The sequence below is a fragment of the Mesoplodon mirus genome (genome assembly GCF_964341445.2).
Source record: "Mesoplodon mirus genome assembly, chromosome: 9".
NCBI lineage: Eukaryota > Metazoa > Chordata > Mammalia > Artiodactyla > Ziphiidae > Mesoplodon > Mesoplodon mirus.
In genome coordinates, this window is record NC_138985.1 from 100,141,634 (window position 1) to 100,167,946 (window position 26,313).

At 42.8% G+C, this 26,313-nt stretch overlaps 1 protein-coding gene across 2 annotated transcripts in view; it reads right to left on the bottom strand.

Annotated features, from left to right (window-relative positions):
- Positions 1-9,471: 9,471 nt before the first annotated feature.
- Positions 9,472-26,313, bottom strand: part of CREB3L2 (cAMP responsive element binding protein 3 like 2) — a 122,645-nt gene continuing 105,803 nt past the window's right edge. Inside the window, exons 9-13 of one of the 2 annotated variants that reach the window (XR_014295031.1) lie at positions 21,310-21,409; positions 20,901-21,027; positions 19,007-19,223; positions 16,829-17,063; positions 9,472-11,259 (exon numbers count right to left, since the gene is read on the bottom strand). Coding sequence is in view for 1 of the 2 variants with exons in the window: in XM_082632690.1 (XP_082488816.1) it covers positions 16,988-17,063; positions 19,007-19,223; positions 20,901-21,027; positions 21,310-21,409 (520 nt within the window). In the remaining variant the exon portion in view is untranslated. Of the gene's footprint in view, positions 11,260-11,539; positions 17,064-19,006; positions 19,224-20,900; positions 21,028-21,309; positions 21,410-26,313 lie in introns of those variants that run through there. The other variant, XM_082632690.1, reaches the window with a different exon arrangement.

Below are 26,313 nucleotides of genomic sequence, written 5' to 3' on the forward strand. Positions count from 1 at the left end.
ATCAATATTTTGAGAAAAACTTCCTAGGCAAATCTAACATATAGTCAGGTATGAGAACCATTGATCTGGAAGCTTGGTTTCTCCTGGGGACCACAATCTGGGCAGTTCCCATGAAGTGAATGTTGGTACCTGATAAAGTAACATAGTTCCCCAATGGTCTTGCAGCATAAACCAACGGTGTTACAGTAGTTTCCAGACGGGAGAGCTTGGGGGTGGGTAGGGTCATTAAGGAATGTTTTGTTGCAGCAGTGGCAATTCATAGAAAGTTTAAAATTACAGGTATAGTTCTACTCTGTGAGGAATCTCTGTCTAGAAACCTTGTATACACAATAATAATAATTATAACTAACTCTTATGTGGTGTATACTATGCGACAATTATTAACATATTACTTCTGTTAACTCACTCTATATTCACAATAACCTGTAAGGTAGGTAGTATTTTTATCCCCATTTTGCACATGAAGGAACTGAAGCAGAGAGGCTAAGAGACTTGCCTGAGACACTAAAGTAGTGCACTGTAGAGTCAGGATTTTGAACTCTGTCTGTCTCCAGGATCTCTGCCCTAAGTTGGCCAAAAAGTTCATTCGGGTTTTTCCGTCTTACAGAAAAGCCCGAATGAATTTTTTGGCCAACCCAATAACTCTAAGATAGGAGTATATCTCTGGGGCCAAATCCCATTATAAAACCACTGGATTCATCTGTGATTCCTTAAGCTGAGCTAAACATTTCCTGTTTTCCAACTCTATTTATAGGTTCTAATATTGCTATTTGAAGACAAATCTGTTTCACATACAGGCATACTTTATTTTATTGTGCTTCACAGATATGGCGTTTTTCACAAATTGAAGGCTTGTGGAGCCAGACTCTCAGTGCTATTTGTCCAATAGCATTTGCTCACTTGGTGTCTCTGTGTCACATTTTGGAAATTCTCATATTTCAAAGTTTTTCAGTATTATTATATTTGTTATGGTGATCTGTCATCAGTGATCTTTGAAGTTATATTACTACTATGACTCACCTAAGGCTCAGATGATGGTTAGCATTTTCTAGCAATAAAGTATTTTTTAATTAAGGCATGGACTTTCTTTTAGACATAATGCTATTACACTCTTAATAGTATAAGGAATAGTGTAAACATAACTTTCATATGCACTGGGAAACCAAAAAGTTTGTATTACTTGCTTTATCATAATATTCACTTTATTGCTATGGTCTGGAACTGAACCTACAATATCTCTGAGGTACGCCTGTAATAAAGGTCTTATATATATAGGATTACAGGATTATATATAATCTAGGATTAGGGCTGGAAAGGCCTTATAAATCAACACAATCAGTGTTGCCCCTGCATTTTATGGATGGCAAAACTGAGGGCTAGAATGTTTGAGATACTTCCAAGGCTACACAGCTCATCAACTTAACTCCTGGCAATGTGGTGGATTAGCTGTCCAAAGACATTTCCCTTGGTATAGACCACCTACAGTTCTGGATAAAAGATAAATATTTTTTTAATGAATGTCTGATTTATTCATTAAAATCGTTCATTAAGCTGATCCCTTGTTAACTAGAATGGATGTTTAATGAACTGTGGAGTTGGGGAACAGGAGACTAAATCTAAACAGGGTGATAAATTGGAATGAAGACCCACACACAGCCAAAATCCCTGAAACATTGCATCTACAGTGGGAGATCTAGAAAAAGCCCACACCACAGAGGAAGTTGATAGGGTTGACTGCAGTGTGGATGCTTGGTGAGCAGTTAAATACAATACAGAAAGGGGAGGAGGAGAGGCAGGAAGAGGAAGAGAAGGTGGTAGAGGAGGAAGATGAGGAAGAAGAAGAAGAAAATCTCCTCAGAAAATTTCTCATCACATTGGTGTAGCTTTGGGGTCAGAACTCATACTTATTAAATGAACACAGCTAATTATCTGAACACAAACTGGAGATTTAGTTTAAAGTAGTGCCAAGTAGGTAGAGTCTTGGTACCTTGGTACCTTGCTTTTATCTTGGTACCTGGTAAGATAAAAGCAGATTTTCTTTGGAGGAACACAGTTTAAATCTAGGTCTCACTGCATTTCCACAGAAGAAGTTTCAAAAAAGATGAATTCACAATCAAATTTCACAAAACCCATAAAAAGGCAAGGCACCATAAGCAAGAGTCCACAGAAAAACACACTGCAGAATCATCCTGCCAAAAATTCAGATCTGGGAACTATTAATACAGAATATAAAATAATTATGTTTAATATGTTTAAAAACAAAAGAAGATATTGAAAGTGTGATATAAGAACAAATGACAATCAAAACAACTAGGCATTTTCTAAAAAACCCAATAGAGTTTCAGGAAAAAAATAATTGAAATTAGAAATGTTGTAGACAGATTAAGCAACATGTGATAGACTCAAAGATGAGCCATCAAGGTTCCCCTTCAAGGAAGGACTTATTCAACTGCAAGGAGTACGGTCATCAGTCAGCCTCCAGCTGTCACCTCCTTCAGAGTTTGCCTCAGATGTGGAAAGCTGCCTTTGCCAAGGTCACTGGAGCAGGCTGTATCCAGTGACTAAGTGATGAAGGATACAAAGACCCTGTTGGTTCCATCCCAGTGCAGGACAGCTCTGACAGGAAATATTCACTTCTGAGCTCCCTGATGGATTAGCCAAGGATTTTTTTGGACTTCACTGCAGTTTGCTTTTTCCCTCCACCCAGTCCTTCTTCTTTCTCCTTCCTTTCACAGGTTTTGATCCCTAATAAACAGCTCATACCTCAAACTCAATTCTAGCATCTGCTTCCAGAAAACTCAACCTGTGGCACAGCAGATTAGACACAATTGTAAGGAGACTCATTAACTTGGAAAATAAATATGAAGTGATAGCCCACAGGAAGACAGATATGAGGGTTAAGATACTGCAGATAGAATACGGTCTGGAACAAGAGTAGTCAGAATTCCATAGGAGTTAACAGAGGGAAAAGGGAAGAGGCAATATTTGAGAAGACAATGGCAGAGAATTTCCAAAAATTGATGAAACATACCAGTCCTCAGATTAAGGAAATACAATGAATCTCAAGTAAAATCAATAAATAAAGCACTGAGTTTATTATTAGACAAAGAAAAGATCATAAAGCAGGCAGGAGAAAAGGCCAGATTACCTTCAGATAATCAAGAACTGATTTCTCAACAGCAAAGTAGGAACCCTAAAGACAGTGGAATCAAAATATTGAGAGAGAATAACTGTCAATCTAAAAGTGTCAAAGAGGGACTTCCCTGGTGGTCCAGTGGGTAGAACTCTGTGCTCCCAATGCAGGGAGCCCTGGTTCGATCCCTGATCGGGGGGCTAGATCCCACATACATGCCACAACTAAGAGTTCTCATGCCACAACTAAGAGTTTGCATTCTGCAACTAAGAAGTCCGCATGCCTCAACTAAAGATCCTGCATGCTGCAATGAAGATCCTGCGTGCTGCAACTAAGACCTGGCACAGCAAAAATAAATAAATAAATATTTTTAAAAATAATTAAAAAAAATAAAAGTGTCAAAGAAATGGTAATTATGTGACATGATATAGGTGTTAGCCAACATGGTAATCATATTGCAATATATAAATGTATCAAAACAATACATTGTACACCGTAATGTTTACGCAATGTTATGTGACAATTATACCTCATTTTAAATAAAATAAAATTGTATACCCAGCAAAACTCTCTTTTAAGATTTATGAAAAATTAAAGACAATTACAGACAAATTAAATCTTAGAACAAGACCCTCATCTAAACCTTTTCCTGTATAACCCTTAGCAGGTATTTTTTAAATTCTTTCATAGCTGCCTGATCTGCAGTACCTGCCTCTCCTGCAACTTAAAATTTTTTCCACATCTTATAGCTTTTTGAAATGTGTGAGCCAGCCTGCACTAGCTGAGAGGGGTTTAACATTATCCTAACCCTGAGTAATGCGACCATAAATTTCTTTGGCTTCCAGCTTCATAACAATGATGTCTACTGTGCTTTTTTTTTTATCAATCCTCATCTCATGAATCCAGAAACTTAGCTGCTCTTCCACCTTTTCCATAGCTTCATCACTCATAGATGTGACTTTAGCACTTTTCCGAGTAGACTCATGTCCAGGTCAGGATTTCCTCTTCCTTTTTCTGAATGTACTGCATTGTGGATTTATTAGCATTGACCTTATAGCCAACAACACTGTAACTCAAGACTGAATGAACCTTCTCTAACACATACTTTCTCCATAAGGCAAATCACAGCTTTTTTTGCACTTAGTAACACAGACAGAATTTCAGCACTATGCTTGGGGGCCATTTTAAACAGCAAAATCACTCCAGAAAGCACAAAAATGCAGAAGACATGACACTAAATAGATCACAAAAAGGACACTTGTATACTATATGAGTGCTGAAATAAGAAGGCAGAGTGTCACCTTGTTCAACCTTCACCGGGTTCACATGCATCAGGCAACTCACATTTTTCGCTGTCCTGCACAAGTTCATGAATTATCATGAAAGTGCTGTGAGGACTGATTTCGGGGATACAAGTAAATTTTAATGAGTAGACAAATTCACAGATAAGCTCTCTGTAAAACATGAGGACCAGCTGTACCACTAAAATATTGCACAAAAATTTCATGAAAATTGGAGAACTGCTCAGAATTAAGGAATGCTGAGGTTCTTAGGTTGCTCAGGAGGACAGTAAACATACTGATTAATTTTAAATGTTTAAGTTAAATGTTCATGAAAAGACTAAAAACATTATGTTTCAAAAGAATAAAAAGTGTGTTTTAGTTCAGTCATAACCACAAGACGTCATTTTATACCCATCAGAGTAGCAAAAATTAAAATCAGATCACATTAAGCGTTGGTGAGAGTATTGGCAAACAGGAACATATATGTTGCTGGTGGAAGTGTAAATTGATACAACCATTTTGATACAGTTTGTCAACACCTAAGAAGGCTTATGATACGTATTTTGAAATGCAGTACCCAGAACAGAATGGACTACCCCACACGCGAATCAATTAACTCAGGGCAGAGTGTACTCTTGCTTCCTGTGACTTGAGGCAGATTCTAACTTTGCACTCACTTCACAACAGACACATTCCAAAGTGTCAACAGAAACTTTTAGATATATTGCCAAGCCAGAGCTTCCTCAATCTATGATTGGAAAGGCAAGGTTTTAGACCTAAAAATAGGCATTCCATTACACCAAGTGGTCTGCCTCTATCTGCTACCACCTACTTCATCCTCTTAATTTTGCCTCCATGGCTTCTGTGATCAGGTATCCAGGAAAGGCAAAGGGAGCAAAACTTACGTGTGTGAAATGCCATGCGGTCCTGATGGGAGGTCTCCTCTTTGCCATATCATCCTCTCCCACTTTTCACCCAGGACATGAAAGTGGGACTTCTAATATATTTTTAATCCCAGATTAGAAATTGTTTCAAAATTTGGGTCCAAAGTTCTGGCTCTTGTTAACAACACCTACCCTTTCAGACATGCAGAGCTACATGACCTTGGTTCGTGCAGAAACTCAGGCACCTCTAGAGCAATGAAAACAGCATCAGAGACCACTGCAGGCTTGGCAATGTCAGAGGGGGATGGAGTTTGGGCAGAGAAGAGGAAAACTCACTCACGGCCAGTCCTTGGTGCCAGCCTTTACAACATCAGTTAGGCAATGGTGGGTGAGAGCAAGTGCTAAATCATCTAGAAGATTCTTGGAGGTTCTTTGATAGAGATAATCCAAATAGAACACAGCTTAAGCCACCAGAGACAGAATAAAACAGAGGGGAGGCATGGGACGAAAACAGGAGGATGAAGTAAACCAAGTACTGAACGATTAGACTCTCCCCGGTGCCGTTTCCCACCATGATCCCAGAATACCTGTACAGTCACATTCCCCTGTCAGGACATAGAAATATTTTCCTCTTAAGAAACTTCAGGGGCTTCCCTGGTGGTGCAGTGGTTGAGAGTCCGCCTGCCGATGCAAGGGACACGGGTTCGTGCCCCGGTCCGGGAAGACCCCACATGCCGCAGAGCGGCTAGGCCCGTGAGCCATGGCCGCTGAGCCTGCGCATCCGGAGCCTGTGCTCCGCAACGGGAGAGGCCACAACAGTGAGAGGCCGGCGTACCGCAAAAAAAAAAAGAAACTTGAATGGTCCCAGGTATTCAAATACTACCCTTTGGGAACCCTAACAAGAAAACACTAACTTATCATCCTATCTCCTTAAAGAGAGAGAACTCAGTCAGTTTTTTTAATTGAAGTACAGTTGACTTACAATAGTCAGGTGTTGTTCAGGTGCACAACATAGTGATTCAATATTTTTATAGATTATACTCCATATAAAGTTATTATAAAATATTTGTTATACTCTATGTGCTATACATGAATGCTCTTTTTTTGAGAATTTAAAACATTTTTATTGGGACCCTCAGAAACATATAACTTTTAAGTTGTGACCCAGAACAATGCTTACATACACACAAACAGAACTGAAATTAATGTTACATGGAACAGTGTTAATCTCTACTAAATGCATTCTGATATTTTCTATTTTATTCAGTGAAATTCCATTCTATCCCATTCGATCCCAACCTCATTCTACTCCATTCCATTGTTTCTCTTTTGTAAATTGTTGGTTAAAAATACATGAAATTGATTTCCCAGCCCTTTAGCCCTCAGTTTGAAGAACACTAGGTTAAACAAAAATGAACATTCACTTACCCTGACTCTCAAATTTATAACTAATCATTATACATCGTCAATGTTGTCTTATGCATGAGAATGGACAATAGCCATTCAGATCTTTGAGGAAGGCTGGTAATATGAAAGAGAGGCCAAATGGGGAAAGAAATGCGTGTGTGTGTGTGATGGTGGTAAAATTCTTATATACCATGAAAATAACTCACAGTAAGAGTCTAAAACTGATACATAAAACATTAGAACATAAACACATTATTTACAAATATAGAAATAAATGCAAGAAGAAATTTAATTTGGTTACTTCCAAGAAGTAGGACTGGTGGATGGAAAAGAGATAGAAAAATGGACTGCTATTTTTCAATAAAAGCTTTTTAGTACTCTAATTTTTTTAGCTATGGACAATATCACTGACAATATCATTTAATTCTGAATATTACATATTTCAAAATTTAGTTGTATTGCAGGAAAATTTTGTCATGGGTTTCAATAGCACTATTTCCACCTCTCTCTTTTCCCTGTTACACCATACATGCAGACCCTGACTCTCATTGACCTTTCCTAAAGCACCCCTCCTGGTTCAATCTATATCCCCTGTCAAGTACTGCCCCTGGGGTAGGATTGCATGGAATTATGTATGCAATATTGCACATACCATTTCAACTGTATTTTCTTTTCTGCATTCATTTACAATTTAAACTATCTCAAACCAGGATAAAAAGTTATATCATCCATTGAAAGCATTTAAATGATAATGAAGCCAAGAAAGAAAATACTGGGGGGATTAGAGGCACCTTTTCCATCCTGGTGGTCTCTAAATATGTAGGTGATTATAAATTTACATTTCTTCTTTGGGGGGAAGTTGTTTTCTTTGAACCAGCCCAAGCACATGGACTTCTCATGTACCCATCAGGAAATTCAACTTGCCATCTGTCTTGCAGTAATATTGGGGAGGACATTAGTTACGAACACGCTGGCAGCCCTGATTCCCAAATGCTTTTCACTTAAGAAACAATAAACATTTTGAAACAGACTTCTTGGAGAACAGCACAGCAGCCTCTCCAGCAGCTTTCATGGTACCCCTCAATGGTTATTTTTACTCCTCCATCGAAAAATAACAGCATAGAGGGAGGAGGGGGAACACATGGGCTCCTCCTGGGGTGAGAACTCTTCTTTAACATGGCCAGAAGATCTAGCAACAGCTGTGCCCATTGGAAGACAACATCAACTTGTGCGACCTGCCCAGGCTCATCAAATGATGAGGGGAGGCATCAAGTAAGCAGCCTCGCAAATGGTGGCTTGGATTATTTTGCAGGAAAGAACTGAAATGAGCCATCTGCCTTCTTTTCCCTTCCCTGTAGAGACAGGAGCCTTTGGGAATGTCCCAAATTCTGGGTTAAAAATCAATCCTGAGAATTCCACGCAAAAGAATATGGCAGTGCCACCTTGCCAAGTGATTCCATTAGAGAGGTAATGGATGATAGCTAGAGCCTCACCTGCCCCAGATCAGGCATGGTTAAAGGAACTAGTACTAGGCTGGAAATCAAGGCAGCTGGTTTGTGATTCTCCTCTGCACTCATTCACTGTGTAACCTAAAGTGGAGCCACTCGTGTCTCTAACAGCCTCCACTTCCTCAGCTGAGCGACAGGGACGCTAACAATTGCTCCACCTTCCTCGTGGACGATCAGCAAGTTACATTAGAAGGCATGAGGAAGCACTTCATGGAAAGCACAGGGTCTTAGGCAAGGGGGATCATTAAAAAGATTTTTAATATAAAATTTGAGATGAATGAAGATTTATCTCTGGGACTAAGGAGAACAGAGCCCAGATTGCAAATTGTTTTTTCCTGTAGTGCCTATGAAGGCAAGCACTGGGTAGACTCCTCCCCCACTGACAGCCCAACTGCCCCCTACTCAGGCCTGTCACGTCCTGTCCCTCAGGGTGAAAGTAACCACCTTCCTCACCTCCTAGTCCCACCACCAGTACAGTATCCTTTCCTTTATTCCCTCTGTCACGAATCCCAGAAAGTCAGTCACCATCTAGTCTAGTCTAGAGGCTGTCAATTCAGACGACGGAAGGACCAGGTAAGTGACATAAATGAGTGACCCAGCCTGGGCGTGGGAAATGTGGCCAGGCAGAGATGACCTACACCATCTAAGGGCCACCATTATTCAGCTCCTGAAATTGCCACGTCTTCAAGTCTTCCAAGAGAATATGGAAATCTGGAGTTGTGTGAGAAATCTTTGAAGGTTGAAAGTTAACCAGCAATATTTAAATGTTTGAATCATCATAGGGCCAAACCAGAAGCATTTGTGCATGAGCTGAAGGTTTGCAACCTTTGATCTAGGCTAACTCCTGTATTTTTACAAGTACAAATTCTCAAGCCCTAAAAAACAGCATAGTGTAGTTCAAAGACTATGTACTTGGAGTCAGCAAAGACCAGGGCTTAAATCTCTCATCAGCACCTAATTTGCCATATGGTAATTTGAGGAAGAGTTTTAATTTTTTGAACCCCAATTGCCTCAAGTGTGAAAGGGGATAATTATATGTCCTCCATAAATGTTCTAGAGGAAATGAACAAGATCACAGATAATACATGAAAATCACCTGGTACATAATAGGCACCCAGTAAGTGTCTCCTTTTCCCTCAAGGTCAACAAGTTAATGGTATTACAAGGCAAGAACCCGTAACTGTTATCTCCTGAATCCAACCTGCTTTCCCCCCCCCCACTGTATCCCATGGTTCCCTTGCCTGGAAAACTTTCCTTTTCAGAGACATGAGGTATGATTCACCCTGGAGACTGAGCACAGGATTAGCGCTCTAGATACCTGCGTTCTGATTTACTTCTTTTCCCATGAACAAGCCCCATCAACCTGTGTAGGTCTCATTTATTTTCTCTGAAACAAAAGTGACAGCCACTGTAAAATGAGATGATAAATCTGTGTTACATTGCTCTAAATAGTAGTAGGCCCATCCGTGAAACCCAAATGCCTGTGAGCCTGGGATCAGCCTCTGGTTTGACATTCTGATGCCCAAGGAATGTGTTTTAAAATGTAGGTTTTATTATTATTTAGATGTGGTGAGGCCAACAGATCAGGAGACAATTGCCATTGAAAAGACAGTTTGTTTGTAAAGAAATAAAATAAAAGCTTAAAAGATGTTCATCTTTATCCAAAAAGTGATCTATAAGAAGATTTAGACTGCATATTAATTAGCAGAGAGGTGAATCAAGTTGAAAGAATATGGAACATTATCAACATATTTACTAATAAACATTGAGTATTTTTTAAGTTAATTTTTTTAAGTTAATGTCTTATAATTTCCTAGATTCTCCAAAGTAGACAAGCTTTAAGATATTGTTGCAATTTGTCCTATATCAGTTAACAGATTTCAATACACAGTGGGTACTTACTAAATATGTGATAATGATTATTACTTTTAATTAAAGCTGTTGAATTTTTTTTTTTTTAAAGTAGATTGTTACTCACAGTCTCCAAGGTGAGGGAGCTTGCCACACCACGCAGGGCCACACAGGGAAGCACCAGGGTTGGTTGCGAGGCAGAGGGAGTGAGAAAAATTAGGCAAGAGGCTTTACTGTAGTTTCTGCGGAAAGGAACAAGCAAGGCAAGGAAAGTGGGTTTAAAGGTGGCTAGTGTGAAAAATTTCAGTGGGCTCTGAGGTATAGCAATTGTTTCTAGTTGTCTGGTACCTCGCCATGGTGATTAGGTGATTGGGGGGGGTGGGGTAGTGAGCTCCTGAGAGCCCATAAAGGAAGTGGTTGGGGAATGGGCTGTGGATTGGTTGGCTTGCATACGAAAGTTGTACTTATAGACAAGTCCTTTACTTTGTCTAGTGATTGGCTACCCTTGTGAGGAGCAGTCTCTCCCGGGTCAGCAAGGTCCCAGAGGTCAAAGCATTGGAAATACGGAAAATACTAAGGCACGATTAATACTGAGTATTTTCAAACCAGTGAGTATTTGCCCCCTCCACACACCCCTGGAAAGATATCAGAATGTCAAGGAGGAGGTTCCCATTATAGGCTCACAGAATAAGAAAGAGGGAGGGTGTATGACTAAAATCCTCCACTGGGAAAGGACACTTGCATAGGAACAGAAGAAGAGAAGGTCAAGGTGCTCAGAGAAGAAATGCAGCAGGAGATTAAAGCACCCATGAGCTCAAGGAAGGGTTCGGCATTCTGCTGAGATTAAAAAAAAAGTTGGCAAGGGGGGCGGAGGTCCAGGTAAACACAGTCCATGGCCTTAGTCTCTAACATCTTGGATACTCTTTCTAAGGCTAAATGAAGCCCCACTCTCTCTGAGTAGAGAAAATTAAATTTGAATACAGAGATTGAAATGGAATAAAGATGATTCTGCTTGAGTGCGTTGACCTTTATCAACCATTTCATCAGAATTTCTGGAGCATGAATATGTGTTAGGTGTCCTCTGCAACTGTTCACATGAGGAAGGATCCTTCTCTTCTGCATCAGGTCCAAGGCATCATCCTCAAGCATCCCGAGATGGGGAAAGCAAAATCAAATCCATGGAGTTCTGAAATCTAGTTAGAGAATAGTTGTAGGAGACAACGAAAATAGCAGTCAAGCAGCATAAATCTCCAGAGAATACTGTTTTTCTTCCTGTGACTGACTGAAAAAACAATTACATTTCTCAATATTCTTGCAGCTGAGACTTGGATTCAGTGCTAGATAACATAAATTGCTGGTTTGAGGCTCTTCTTTCAGTTGGACTAGATAATCAGGAAAGAATGGTTAGGCACACGTATGCAGATCCATGCTTATATGAAAAGCTTTTAAAAACAGAGTATCAGGATTTTCAACTTTCACTATTTAAGAAAAAATATTTTATTTGCAAGAAATAGAAATACAAAAGCATAACAATTTCAGTTCATTTTTTTCCAAACTAAATACAAGTATCCTACAAAGCATTTACTTTTTTTGGTATTTACTTAGCTATGATAAAGAATAAAAAGCCATAAAAAAACAGCATGATATGACAGATAATAGACTCACAATGTATTCAGACTTAAACACTGCTGGTCTGTATAACATGTTACCAAAGAGAGGAAAGCCCAGCCTGTCAGCAGAGACATTAAAGCTCATGGTTGCTTATAGTCCAGAGTCTGCTCAGCATTGTTTAAAAAGGGTCGCTCACAATTTGTCAAAGAGTGCTGGTGTTTTTCATAGACTCAGACAGTGTTTCATCTGAAAGGGAGATTTGCTGAACAGCATAGGCCATGGGTCCACGGTGCAAAAAGTTCATTGTTCTCAGCCAGCTAGTGAGTAAGGAAGAGGAACAGAGAAACAGCTAAAACCGCTGGTGGTGCTTTTCCAGGATGCAGAGGCTGCTAGCTGGAGCTCACAGACGATTGGATGAACCGGACAGGAGATGAACATCTCCAGCATGAGGCAAAAACCTGAACTTTGCACAGCAGGGCCAGCCTAGGGAGTAGGCACTGCATTCCCTGCCCAGAGGGCCTTAAAAGTTTACAGCGTGTTCACACAGAAAGAGATCTGCTCAACCTGATCCACAAATTGCTGCACTTTCCATATCACTTAGCTGTTTATCCATCTCACAGTAATTAGTTGCCCTTGTTTTCTCTTTCTATAAAATTAAGACTTATTTGGCACAGCACCCAGCATCTCGTAGGTGCTCAAGAATTATTTCCCTTCCTTCTAGAAACCAAGACCAAATAAAGCATTCCCAGATTTTATATTGCCCAAAAGGACAAAACGAAACAATACCTAGTTTTGTCCTGTGGTAGGTGCTGACCCTTTGTCCACGGAGACGTGGAGCCTTCATCCTCAAATGCATCAGGTTCCTCTGAGCTGAGAAAATGTTCTGCTCTGAGGATTTATAATCCCAGCTGGCCATTTTCTGATGTGATTGCACCTCTGCAAGATGGGATTTTCCTAATGGACATAACTCTGTTCCTTTTCTCCTGATGTGCAAATCTGATCATGGCTCACTTTTAGGAAACCATTTTTGAGCCTTTGGAAAAAGTTCCTTTTCCCATGTCCACCTCAGTCTAGTACCACAAAGCTGTATATAAAATCTCCCAGCCCCTAGGTAGTTCTCAGTCATCCTGGATTCAAATATAAGGCACATGTAAGACACAAACGAGTGTCCAAGATGAGGGAGGAACGTGTGTGCGAGTGTGCGAGTGTGCATGTGTGCGCGTGCCTGTGCAAAAGGAAGAGAGAGAGGGAGAGGGAGAGAGAGAAAAAGGAGAGAGAGAGAGAGAGAGAGAGCTGGCACATGGGTCTTTTGAAGAGCTACTGATTAATGAAGCTTCCTCAGCCCCCTTATTCCCCAATATTCACTAGGGCCTTCTGCAACACTCTTCCTTGGGAGTGAATGACTGACTCAGTGAATGAATGAATGAATGAAAAATCTGAACTCTGTCTCTGGCTGCTTCACAGCCCCCTACTCTCTCCGTAGCTTCCCTCCCAGAGGGGCTTATGCGATCACGTCTCCTAATTGTCTCAGCTGAAAAGCATTCAAAGAAAATGACTCTGACCAGGGCACTACCTGCTACTGGTCTGTCTCACAGGTCCTGCCTGCACTGCAAGCAGGAGAGCTGGTGTCTGTAATAAAGGTTCCTTGAAGACTGGATTCAACAGAACCGAATTAGTGACAAGAGCTCTTGGCAGAGAAGGTGGAGACTAATGCCTTCTCCTCCGTCTACCATCTCCCCACGTTAGCAAGGCCAGCACGGATGCTCCGTCTCCTCGACGGGGAGAGGGAGATCTCTGAGTGTGCAAAGTGCTCACGTGACACGTGTGTTCGGAGGAGCTGCCCCTGAAGGGCCTCTGATCCTTGTCTTTTGCTTGGTGTGAGGACATAGGAGGAAGGAGGCACAAAGTGCTAAAAAAATTTTAATAAAACACCTCTGTCAAAAATTCTGGACACTGACTCACTGCCAGAATAAAAGTGAAGCAATGCAAGACCCCTGCTTCAAGGGCACACGAGATTCACAGCCCTCTCTCGGCATTCAGGCTAAACCGAGAGATTTAGGAAGAAAAAAACACGGTACTTATAGTTGGTTTGTAAATAAGTTGAGCTAAAAGCTGCTTTCACAATCTACAAATTAGGTCTTTAAATCAAAATCATTTATATTCATAAAAAAGTTATCTAATTTTGCCTGTACTGGTGTCAAACCTCATCCCCACCTCCTGCCCAAAAGGAGCAACCTAGTTCAGCTGTAAGATTCTTATATAACACTACCTTTATGTGAGCTAGGCTCCAGAGTCCTAACACTTCACAGAAATTCTTTCTTAAACCTGGCACTGAGGCCTTTCATTTACAGGATGCATTTCTAAGTGCAAAGTCAAGAGCTGTGAATAGAACCTCACTGGGGGGTCTGGGTTACTCAGGTCTCATCCAGTAAAAAAGTACATGTTCTCTGAACTTTTGCAAGACATCTCCTCCACTAAGCTGATCAAAGAAAGGAAAGAGGAAAAGCTGTTGACATAATGAAAAATATATTAATATGTTTATCACTAACATTGATTCTTTATGATTGATGGTTGTGCTAACAGTCTCTTATTTTCCAAAACTGAGGTTTAGAAGCCAAAAGGCTGCCACTATTTGGCACCTTCAGGGCTAACCAGGTATTACTGACTCATCTATGGGATGGCTCTGGGGAGGAAAACAAATCCACTGACATTGTGGGCTTAACCCTGGAACAGAAAAGGTGCACATACCCATTAACTCTTTGGAACCCATCTGGTATTATCCAACTCTTCCGCATCCTCTTGACTCCATTACCTCCTCCTAAAGGGATAACTGTTTAGTTCCCCTTACTGGCCCACGCAAGGAGCAGAAGGCAGAGGTCTTTCTCATAATAGCAGCAATTGGCCCTTGGATCCCCTTACGATGGCCATGTGAGCTCTCAGGCTGATGTCCCTGGTCTCTAGACACAGATTCAGTTGTGGGAAGAACGGTTTCCCAGAGATCAAGCCCTGCTGTATGGAGGGCTGCAGACAGTGATGTCAAGCAAGCATAGGTCGGGGAGGAAATAAAATCCTCAAGGCACTAAAGACAGGCGCTCGGAGTTTGCTGCCCTTTTCCATCTCCCTCCTTATGCAGAAGAGCTGGTTTTCTACTCAGGCTAATCCAGGAGACTTAAAAACCCGATCTGGTTCCAGTGCGTCAGGTGGGTAAGCCGACCCATTCTCACTGACATACAAAAGCTTGCCTTTCTTATCGTCCAAATACTACTTGAGTTAATTCTATATTCTTACCTTCTTAGCCGCCCTCTCCCTCCCCACACACACAGGCTGCCTGTGTCTGATAATTACATGACATTTTAAAGAGAGGGATGGGTCAGTAGTGGCCCATGGTTAGCAGACACCAGCCAGGCCCAAGAGGGTCTAGAGCAGAAGAGAAGGAGAGGAGAAGGCAGAGAGAAGCAGAAGCGGGGCACATGCTAGCAACCTTCCTCCTGCACAGCCCCGCCGGTCTCAGCCCTCTCTGGCCAATGGAAGGGACAGTGAGAGGCGTGCAGAGGACCGAGAGGGCTGCCAGGACCACTGCAATCCTGATCCAGCTTTACATCAGTGCTAAGAAGATGAATTTGGCCGTCTCCCAGCCAGAACTCTCTCCATCACAGTAGGGAGAGAGGAATCACTGACGGTGAGCCCCGAAGGTACCAGATCTGCTTATGAGGTCTGACGGCAAATGCTAATGACACCAAATCCTGTGTCTGCTATGGAACAGAAGGCCCAGGTATAGCTTAATCTCTCCTAAGTACAGGTTCCAATGACAATGTAGATGAGAGACAGAAACGGAGACAGAGTGAGAGTTAAAGCTAAGGGTGCTCCAGCTACTACTAAAAACAAAATACAAAACGTGAGCAAATTTCTTACACGAAATCTTTTACAAGCTAGGGAAAAACATTTAAGGGGAGTCTTCTACATTATACAGTAAAAAGTCAATTTCCATTTCTTATTTGTATGAAAGAGGAAAGTTTTTTTAAAACTACAAAAGTTACTTTTAATCATTAAAAAAAATAAGAGTAGGTTGGGGGATTAGGTCGTGTCTCTTTGGGTGAGCTGCAAAGTAGCCAAACCTGACTATAAAAGGTAAGACTGTGGATATACAAATGTCACCTACTCTGACCCCAGGAACAGGCCTCAGGCTCACCTCCTGTGTTGAGGCAGAAGAGGAGGGGGAAAGCAGAAGTGTCAGGGGAGGTGGAGAAAGACAAGCTAGCAGGGTTGTCTGAAATGCCTGCTGTCAGGGACAGGGCTTCCCTTCCCTGTTATGGGTATGGGACAGAAAAAGCATCTATCCACAGAGCCCCAGACCTGAGCAAGGCGCTGCTCCATCTTTCCCTCTGAGTTCCTTCTACAGGAGGACACATGCTTAGGGAGATTTCCCAACTATAATTACAGGGCTCCAGTAAAAAAGAAGAAAAGAAAGCAAAACATGGCCTGGAAGGATTGGGGATCCCAGAGCCTAGGGTGCCCTCCTCGCTCCAAAGGCCAACAGAAGACTTTGCTAGCTTGGAGGAAGGCGTCCGGATGTCTTCAGTGTGGTTGCCCAGGGAAGCCTCAGCAAGCTAATAAATACTATTTACACATGGGGAGGAGAAGCCAAGGAGGCAGAACTAGAGGTGTGTGGGGACACAGATTGTGGAGAAATCCTACAAGCAACATGATGGGGCAGGTTTGCCTGGAGTAGAAAAGCCTGATTCCTTCAGGCATTGCACTTGCGGCCTGAGAGTATGAAGGGGACGCCTCGCTCCAGCTCCAGGGCCGGAGGACAAGTCAGTGGGGGCTCAGAGCAGAGCGGCAGGAGAGACCCAGGCTGAACAAGGCAGGACGTCAGTCGGTGCTTTGCCAGATTCCAACAGGCATCCTGGTATTTTTGTGGCTCGAGTTGGGGTCTCGGATGAACAAGCGTCAGCTCTTCTTCAAAGAGGCGGTCACACCCACCCCGGTGAGAAGCAGGCAGTATATTTTTGGCACTGTCGGTAGAAACAAGCCTGCTCGCCCCACCCCTGACCCTAAGATAATTTCCTATGGCAGTAAGCAACAGGGAGGGAGAGAAACGGGCTCCCTTCTGCAGGGAGGGACGTGGGACCAGGGGAGGCGCTCTCTCACCGTGGGTAGAAATCCCAGGCTGTCCTCATATCCAAAGCCATGACTGCACGTCCAGGTCTTCGGTCAAGATTGGGTGGCAAAAAGGAAAAGCTTATGACAAAGGTGGTTTGGAGACATAAAGGTAGAGTGAGGAGATAAAGGGAGGTGGCGACGGTCTCTTTAGAAGGTGGCGTTCACTCTCCTGTCGAGTTCTACAACTTTTAGTGTTTCATTCCCCTCCAGTTTGGTGCTGACCCTGTGAAGGCATCAGAAGGAAAAACAGGTCTTACTACCAATTGCCTCATGCTCGGTAGGATGACACAATCATTCCATGACTGCGACTCTGCAGGCTGGCCCAAGCATGCTTCTCGTCCTCTCCCCCGTTCCCGAAGTCTCCCGCTACCAGCCTATCCGTCATCCACATTCCTGCCTCTAGCCTCATGCCAAAGGAGACATTCCAGCCCAGAGGATAAACATGGCAGTTTGATACTGATTTGTTGTACATTGCTTTAAATGATTGTATTTCTTGAGGATGGTTAGTTACCCCTATGCTAAACTCTGGGAAGGAGAAAATAAAGGATAAAGACTGATCCTTGGTCTAGAATAAATATTTTTTAAAAAAAATCTAGATAAAGGGGCTTCCCTGGTGGCGCAGTGGTTGAGAGTCCACCTGCCAATGCAGGGCACATGGGTTCGTGCCCCAGTCCAGGAAGATCCCACATGCCACGGAGCGGCTAGGCCCGTGAGCCATGGCCGCTGAGCCTGCGTGTCCAGAGCCTGTGCTCCGCAATGGGAGAGGCCACAACGGTGAGAGGCCTGCGTACCACAAAAAAAAAAAAAAAAAAAAAAAAAAAAAAATCTAGATAAAGATGAAATCTTTATAAAGATTAAAAGATTCTAGATAAAGACTAAAAAAAAAAATCACCCAAACTAACTTGAAATAACAGTAAATATATAACAGAAAATAAATACATTATTAAGTTATGTAACAGCCTAGAAAGTCTCTAGGCATTCAGAGGAGGGCTATGAGGGCTCTAATATCAGGAAGACATCCCAGAACAAGAGGGATTTCAATGGGGCCTTGAATAGCTGAGACAAGAGAAGATTTGTGTCATGAGTCAAGTAGTCGAGCAGCTGAGTCTTCTCTACTCCTAGTGGCAGCTCTACAGTTTGCTAAAATAGGAATAATAATAATGTCTAACCTCTTCAAGTATTTCAAAGGATTTACTGTATATGTCATATTTACATAGTGCTTGAAATAATAAGCGCTATAAATAATAATAATAAATAATAAAGCACTACATGCATGTATAATATAATGTAAACATATAATAGTATATATAACTACAAACTTTCCCCTGCAACATTAGAGGTAGAAAACTGAAGAATTTGAAACAAACTCTTTCCCACTTGCATTGGAATAGCATAATTTCTGGGAGGCACAGAGCCAGAGTTCAGCTAGAGCACGAACCACACCATGTATAACCAGGATTGGATGCAGACGCTCCTTCCCGTGCCACTCAGTGTACCCAGGTACCTCCCCAGCATGACAACAAAGCCCAGCAGTTGTACAAGCCTTTGTGTTTACACAAGGACTGTTCCTCATAACTATCTAAAGGAAACGCCTCATGGAGAATTGGAGACAAATGTATGTTATATTCAGTTTGGAAACACATACATGCACAGTGCCTCTCGAAGTGTCCTTCAATATTAATATGTAACTATAACTATATAATTATAATTAATGCATGTTTATTTACATATAAATCCTAAAACTATATACTGACATATAGCATGACATATATGTATCTCTAGCTGGAAGGAAGCTGGGGAATGTCTTGAGGCTGCATTTGCATAGCAAGTACACTGCTGTTACTGGACTGTATGTTTGCTTGTGAGGCTTTGAGGGAGGAAGGGAGTCAAACCCTTTCCCCCGACGCTCGGAGCCACCACTGCCGGCTCCCCAGTGGCGCAGCAGCCACGGGGCCAGCTCACACCAGGTCTCTTCCCCAGTCTCTGCTCGGGGCAGCTGTTCACAAGCAAGAGACTCTCCAGAGTCCAGGTGCTGGAAATAGGCCTTGAAAAAGCCGAGGGTTGGACTAGGCCAGTGGGAGAGTCTACACCCCACACTGCACGTTGCTGACACGTAACCTGTCTTCGGTGCCTTAGAGGAGGTGGATCTGTATCTATTTGACTCACAAGCGCTGCTGCAGCTCCAACAGCACTGACTTCTCCAGGCTGGTCTCATCTGATATAATGAAATGGGGAAGATCCACGTCAGGCCTGGACTCCAGCCCTGATGCCCTGAGCAGGGAGGAGCCTCTGTCCCAGCGCCCAAGCTCCCCAGCCGAGGCCGAACTGGACGGCTCCTCCAGGGGAGAGTGTTCTTCATAGATCAGCAGGTTCCTGGATCTCACTGAGAACAAAGCAAAGTGACAGGTGTTACAAGAGACCACAAGGGTACATCACATCCCCTCACTCGATGCCCAGGGCTGGGAGCAGATGACAATTCATGGGTTCTTGTTGCCCAGGACAGAGGGTGCCAGCTGGAGTTGGCTTTCTATAAAGGCTTCAGGATTTCAGAGTTTTGTGCATTGGAAAATGATACCAATTATAAAAAGTCTGGAAGAGCAATAGAAAAGCAAATAAACAAGAAGCATACTGCCACCCCACTGCTTTGAAAATAAAACTCCCCTCCGTGCCCCGCCCCCAACCATCTGGGGGAAGCAATTCATGGAGAATAGGAGTCAAATACTTGGAGATGTCCAGACGCAGCTAAAATAAGCATTCCCAGTGAGTAGGTCTTGCACAGGGAGAAGGTAAAAGGGCAGAAAACTGTGTTTTCATTTAAAACTGGAGAGAAGACACACAGCCAAAGCCATAAGTCAAACAACGGAGACATGCTCTTTTGTTTTATAGGATAGTTGCATAGCTAGATGGCTCGTAGCAATTTTCTACAACAGAGAAACTATGCTCCCATTGGCTTCCAATTAAATTTAGACATACATTCTCTTAGGGAAAAAAGAATTCCCCGGGAGACCACTGAAATTATTTGGTTGAAATGCTAGCCTTTCTGTCATATACCTGGCAGGGATACACCTACCTTACAAAGACCACAGATCTTTCAGAACCACAAAATTATGCCTACCCCCCAAATCCAGTACCCCCTAATTCCACCCTTGTTCTTACTAGTGTATCTATTTTATGATCCCTATATATCACCTCTTTATTTCCTACATACTTGAAAGAGATCATTGATCTGGGTGAGACTATCACTTCTGACACCTGATTCTCCAAATTTTCTAAATCTTAGGCATAATATTTTGTAAGACAGGCTGATTCTTTAATTTCCTTTTACAGGTGCTTACTATGGTCGCATACAATTCCACTGAGTTGAATTCCTTGAAAATGTCATGGAAAACTTAATGTTCCCCCACTCCTTCCCCCCAAATGTGCACCCCTCCCCCTTATCAGAACTCAGAAAGAAGACATCAGAATTTGCCAGGGAACACAGTCTAGAGTAGTAGTTTGCAAACTGTGCTCTGCTGAGCTCTAGAGAATTCCGAGGGGTGTCTCAGCCCAGTGGGTGAGTGTCACAAGGGGAGACCCAGCAGCCTGGGCACCAGACACCCCCATGGCTCTCTTCCTCCCTTCAATGGAAAAGCTACACTTTTACCAGTTCTTAAAAATTAGACTTTCATAGGTAAACAGAAGCCAAGAACACTTCCTGCAATGTCTTGGCGGTCACAGCGATAACAGTTAACTGCAGAGTAACTAATTCAGGGGCAGATGCTTGTGTGGGTCTATTCAATGAATGTTTTTTATGGGGGAGAGGGAACAGTGATATTGAATTGCCTTCTCCCAAGGAATGGATATATATGCATTTTTATGGATAAATGATTTTGAGACCACTGCTCTGTACCCAGGGAGGTTTATCATATAGCTATTCTAAACCAAGTGGTTTAGTAAAGTCCTCCCATCTAAAAAAAAAGAAATCAGACTCTCAGATAAGATTTCTTTCAGAAAGTTAAGCTTTGAGAAATGAAAGAGAAAAGAAACAAGCCACCTTCCAAGTTGCTGAGTGCTGTCTTACCAATGGAGGCTGTGTAGGGCTCCGGCATGGAATGTTGGCTGGGCAGGGCCATCTTGGTGGCAGAAGGATAGGGCCCATAGCCCTGAAAGAAGGTGCCGAATGCAACGGCAAAGCATAACACAACAACCTGCAGGACGAGGAGAGAAAGTGGAGAGCCGTCAATTCCGAGATCCACGGAGCAAACCTTTACACCTGCAACACCTGGGAGGTCCCGAAAGACAACCCCCCTCCATCAGGCCAGCAGACCACACGCAGTCAATCACCATCACATCATAGCGGAGAAACAGCCTCGGAGTGAGCTGTGTGGTCCCTCGAACACCCCAGCACTTGGATGTGGCAAGCTGGGGAGAGACTGGAGATTAGGGAGTGGGCCGGGGCAGTGATGGTGCTGTGCCTTCAGGAAACTCACCATGAGGCAGGTGCCAGTCTGCGTGCCAGCCAGCTTGCAGGTGCGAGAAACCTTGCCCATCACCAAAGTCTGAAGCTTCTGCAGCTGCTGCAGGAGAGTTCTGCAAACACAACGAATCAAAGCCATGAAGGGCGTCTGAGAGACAAGAGAATGCCTGTGGGTGATCTCTGCCCCAGGCTCCAGGGAAGTGGCTGTGGCTTTGTGGCTGAATTTGAACACAGTACCAAGAAAAGGGTTCCTCTGGTGAAGACACATATGCCCCTGTCTTCCAGCACCAGAGTCGTAGAGCTTACGGGGCTCAGAATCCGCCCACGTGAGCAGCTTGTCCATTCTGTGCTGTTCTCAGTAACAGTCATCTCTATGCCCCAAATCACCCCTGATAATCCCGGGATTTGTCTGTCAGCCATTGAGAAAAAAAAATAAGCAAAACTTGGCTGGTGATGGTGAACCAAGGAGAATTCGTTCACCCAAGATGCAAGAAAGGAGAAAAGCATGAAGAAGAAGATGCCGGTGCTCAGATGGCAGATCTGAAGAGAGGGAGAGAGACGGAGAGGAAAACAAGAATGGCGGGGAGGCAAACAGCCATGAGCACCTCAAGCCTGTGGCACTTGAAGGCTCACAGCACCTCCACAGGCAGAAGTGAAGCCCAAATATGAATCGGGAGCAAAGAAGCCTGCTCAGCTGGACACACCTTCAGAGCCAGGATCTTGGAAGCCATCCTCTGATGCAGACTCTGATGTTTCTCCAGGAAAAAACAGAGTAGGAGCAAAAGAGAGTTGTTCTATCCCTAAAAGTGGACAGCTGTGCACACCCTTGCAAGGGAAGGGTTTGAGGATGAGAATAGTATGTTCTGCTCTGTGTGACATCAGGTCACAGGAGAAGCAGATGGTGAATTTCTTTGCAAATTCTGAACAGTGCAGCCACAGAAAAGGATCTCACAGCACACACTCCTGAATTAGAGCCTCGGGGATGAATTCTGCGTGAGCAGAAGCAGAGACTGCCCCTCGCCCCCATCCCTCTTCTCCAAGCCCAATGCACTCGACAAGGTGCAGAGGTTTTACAAGCAGATGCTTTTTTCTTGGGTCTCAAAGATTTTCAGAAAATTCATGCTGTGATGGAACACTAGAAAGCCAGACAAGTTTGCTGAAAAACACCGAAAAGCAAATCACTCATTTGCAGAAGAATTCTGGGCTTTGGCAGATAACTTGCCTCCACCATAGCCCATCTCCCGAACAGCTTCCAAGTGCTGGAAGGACATGCAGGTTTTCCCAAGTTTGCAGCTTCCCCTGTGACCAGTACCAGCGAAACAAGTTCTCTCAGGTTTAAGCCAACTAAGGACAGGTTGGCAGTAAGACTATTGCTTTTAGCAGTTCAATGGATAAGAGCAGAGGCAGAATTGGAGCCCACAGCACGTACAGCGAAGGCTTTCTGAACTCAGTGACCCCATGTGGTCCCATCTACACTGTATTTTTACCTTGTACAGTGGTTTTAATTTAAGCAAAACAAAACTATTCATCCCATTATTTCATATCGTTAAATTCTATTAATATGGAGGTCTTTTTAGTACTTAGTTGTATGTTTTCTTGCTTTATGGTTATCTAGAAGCATAATCATAAGTAGTATAGACTGGTTTATGTTTCTGTACATTCAAGCAACACGTTCTTTAAAAGAGTTTTGTGAGTTACTCAAGGCTGAGAAATACCAATAGCGTGATTACTGTAAATTCTACTTTAGGAAATTGTGTCGTTTGTGACAACATGGATCAACCTGGAGGGCATCATGCAAAGTGAAATAAGCCAGATAAAGAAAGATAAATACCACATGGTATCACTGACACATAGAATCTTTAAAAAAAAAAAAAAAAAAGTTGAACTCATAGAAATAGTAGACAAGCAGTTGCTAGGAGCTGGGGGTGGGGAAATAGGGAGAGGTTGGTAAAAGGGTGCAAATTTTCAGCTATAAGATGAATAAGGTCTGAGGATCTAGTGTAAAATATGGTGACTCTAGGTGATAAAACTGTACCATATAATTGAAATTTGCTAAGAGAGTAGAACTTAAATGTGTTTACCAAAAAATAAAAATAAGGTAAATAGGTCATTAACTTGATGTGAGGAATCCTTTCACAACATATACATGTATCAAATCATCACATTGCACACATTAAATATCTCACAATTTTGTCGATTACACCTCAGTAAAGATGGAAAAAAAATAGAAGTTTGCAGTTAAATGATCGTATGATGCAGCAAGTTTTTTTCCTCATCACACTTCCTTCTCCCAGGACCTCCCAAGAGCACCCCATTCTTACTGGCTTGCACGGCTGCCTTTTCAAAGCTAAGAGCTGAGTGACACACCCACTTCCTGGGTGAGCGTTCCTTCTGGCAGAGCTGAGATCTAGTGGGCAGTGGCACACATTTTATTGACAACATCCTGTAATGCCAGCCCCAAAGCCCTCTTTGGGTTCTCCCTGCTGTATTTCTGGAACACGTGGGGGAGATACACAGGTGAGCCATAGATAAGACCTATGCTTGACCACGTGGCACAGACCTTTTCTCTCATATTCTGGCCTCCTCCTGTGGTGCCAATCAACAGGGTCTTTGTTACCAGCTAAACTACAGAAAGGGGCCTCACTGTTTCCTTGGTGGCCTGCTGAAGAGCCACGTCTGTGGTGCTGGCTGCCACTTCTGATGGGCACCCCGACTCCCATGGGGCACCCTCCTGCCTGTGCTGGCAGCTTCAAGGTGCTGAAGCTCAGCTGTGCTCTGTGCCTGGAGGAATTGGTGGAGGACATTCCTCTATCCAGGCTTCCATTAGACAGCAGATTTCCAGATGTTACCACAGCCATTTACTTTTGCTCCAAATCCTTAAGGTGTTTTCAAAGCAAAATCGCCATTTCCATTTTTACCAACAGTCCCCATTTACCCACAACCTTCCTGCACCTCCTCCCTGCCCAATCCCTGCCCTTTGTCCAGTCTTCAGAGCATGAACCACTGAGGAAACCAATTCCACACAATACTCGGAATCACTCCTCCCTTCCAATTTCTGATTGTGATCGCGAGGCCTGGGACCCCTTCTCTAGGATGAACAGTCTCCCAGGAGGCTCCACAGCCTGTTCTGAAGACAGACCTCTGACAGGCCAGACACACCTAAACCCCAATGGTATAATGCCTTAGGCTCAAGTTGGGAACCCCAGCTATAGGTGTAAAGTGCTATCAGTTTGGAAGAAGGACCCTCTAAGTCTGGCTGGGCGAGCAGGAAGGGCTGTATCTTTACTAGTTGTGTGGTGCTTTACTTGGCATTCATCAGCACATCCTTTCCAAACTCAAAGACAATTATATTCTGAATCCACTGCAAATGCAAATGGTTGTTTAATGGCCCCTGATTTCTAACAGTTTATAATCCAGCTCTTTAAGATGAGCAAACATGTAGTTCAAAATAGATTTTTCAGTTTGAAATTTTGGTGGAAAGCGACAGTGAGTTATAATGCGCTGTTTGCTGCTGCTTCTCCTACTCGGATTAGCAAAGGTGAACTCGTGGGAATGATGACACTCTGAAGGCCCCATCCATCAGCAACAGAGGGATTTCACCCAAGGAAAGCAGGTTAGCTCATCCATTCCCCAATGTCTAAATAGATTTCCATGATGTGATAAAGTTTGGGAAATTCATAGACATTCATACAACAGAAACACTCATTTTTGTCATAAGGAAAGAAAATTATTAGTGATTGAGTGTCCACTGGCTGAGTTCTAGAACTTCATATACTGAGATACCATGTAAAGGTTTCAAAGACATGTAACCAGGAACTAGAAGACCTAGGATGTAAACCCAAACCTATCTGACTCCATAGCTCACGTGCTTTCCAATTCAGTACACCATGGTACCCAAACCTATAACCTAATAAAATTAATGATCAAAAGATTTCTTAGTTAAGTAGATTTTTCTTAAATCCAGTGATATTAACATCTTATTGAGGAAATTCCCTGGTGGTCCAGTGTTTAGGACTCGTTGCTTTCACTGCCGAGGCCCGGGTTTGATCCCTGGTCGGGGAACTAAGATCCTGCAAGCCGCGCAGCGCAGCCAAAAAAAAAAAAAAAAAAGCATCACATTGACAACAGCACAACCAAGAGATGTGTCCACCGTTAAATAAGAAAAGATTACAGTGACCAAACTGCAGACAGTGACCAAACTGCAGACAGAAGTGAATCTGATGGCAGTGAGATATATACTAACAAAGTTTCAGTGATCTGATACAAATAAAAGCAATAGGGTAAAATAAACATTTCCTGGCAGATCTCTGGATATACCAAAATAAAATGCAAATGATGGATAAAAGAATAATAGGTATTCCTTAGCCCACGTCAAGTGTCAGGAAGTCAAACCTGAGCTTTGTTTAGGAGAATGGAAGCTATAAGACCTGTCCCTCCACTGGACACCAACAGAGCTGATGAGATGGCTTTAGGATTACTAAATCAGTAATATTCGCCAGAACACGGCGATAAGCTCCCAGGAAGAGAAACCTGAATTTAGATCTCAGTACCATGGTTTTTAATCACATTCCTTAAGTCCTGAGTTCAGGCACTTAGTCAAAGTTAATTCTCTTGACCTCACCAGCTAACAGAATAATGAGAGAATCCCCTTCTGGAGTACTCTGGGTTTGCTGAAACAAATACACCTTTGCAGAGTGCTTGCTATTTCTTTCCACTGATGACAGATGAGTCTCTTTACAGGAAAGCCTGGAATCTCACAATTGATATGTTGGTCTGAGATGATGTGGTACTTTCCCTGATGCCATTGGGACAGATGCCATGGCCTGAAGCATTGGGAGCTTGGATGACAGCTGTTACTCTGCTTGCATAAAGGGCTGGCTGGAGAAAAGGCAGCCAACAGATGAAATGGAAGAATTATTTTAAAACTAAAGCTATAAAAAGTCAATCATAGGACAGACTCTCTTTCCAACAGTGCATTCAGAGCTCAGTTTAAACTTCTCCTTTATTACTGTATGTT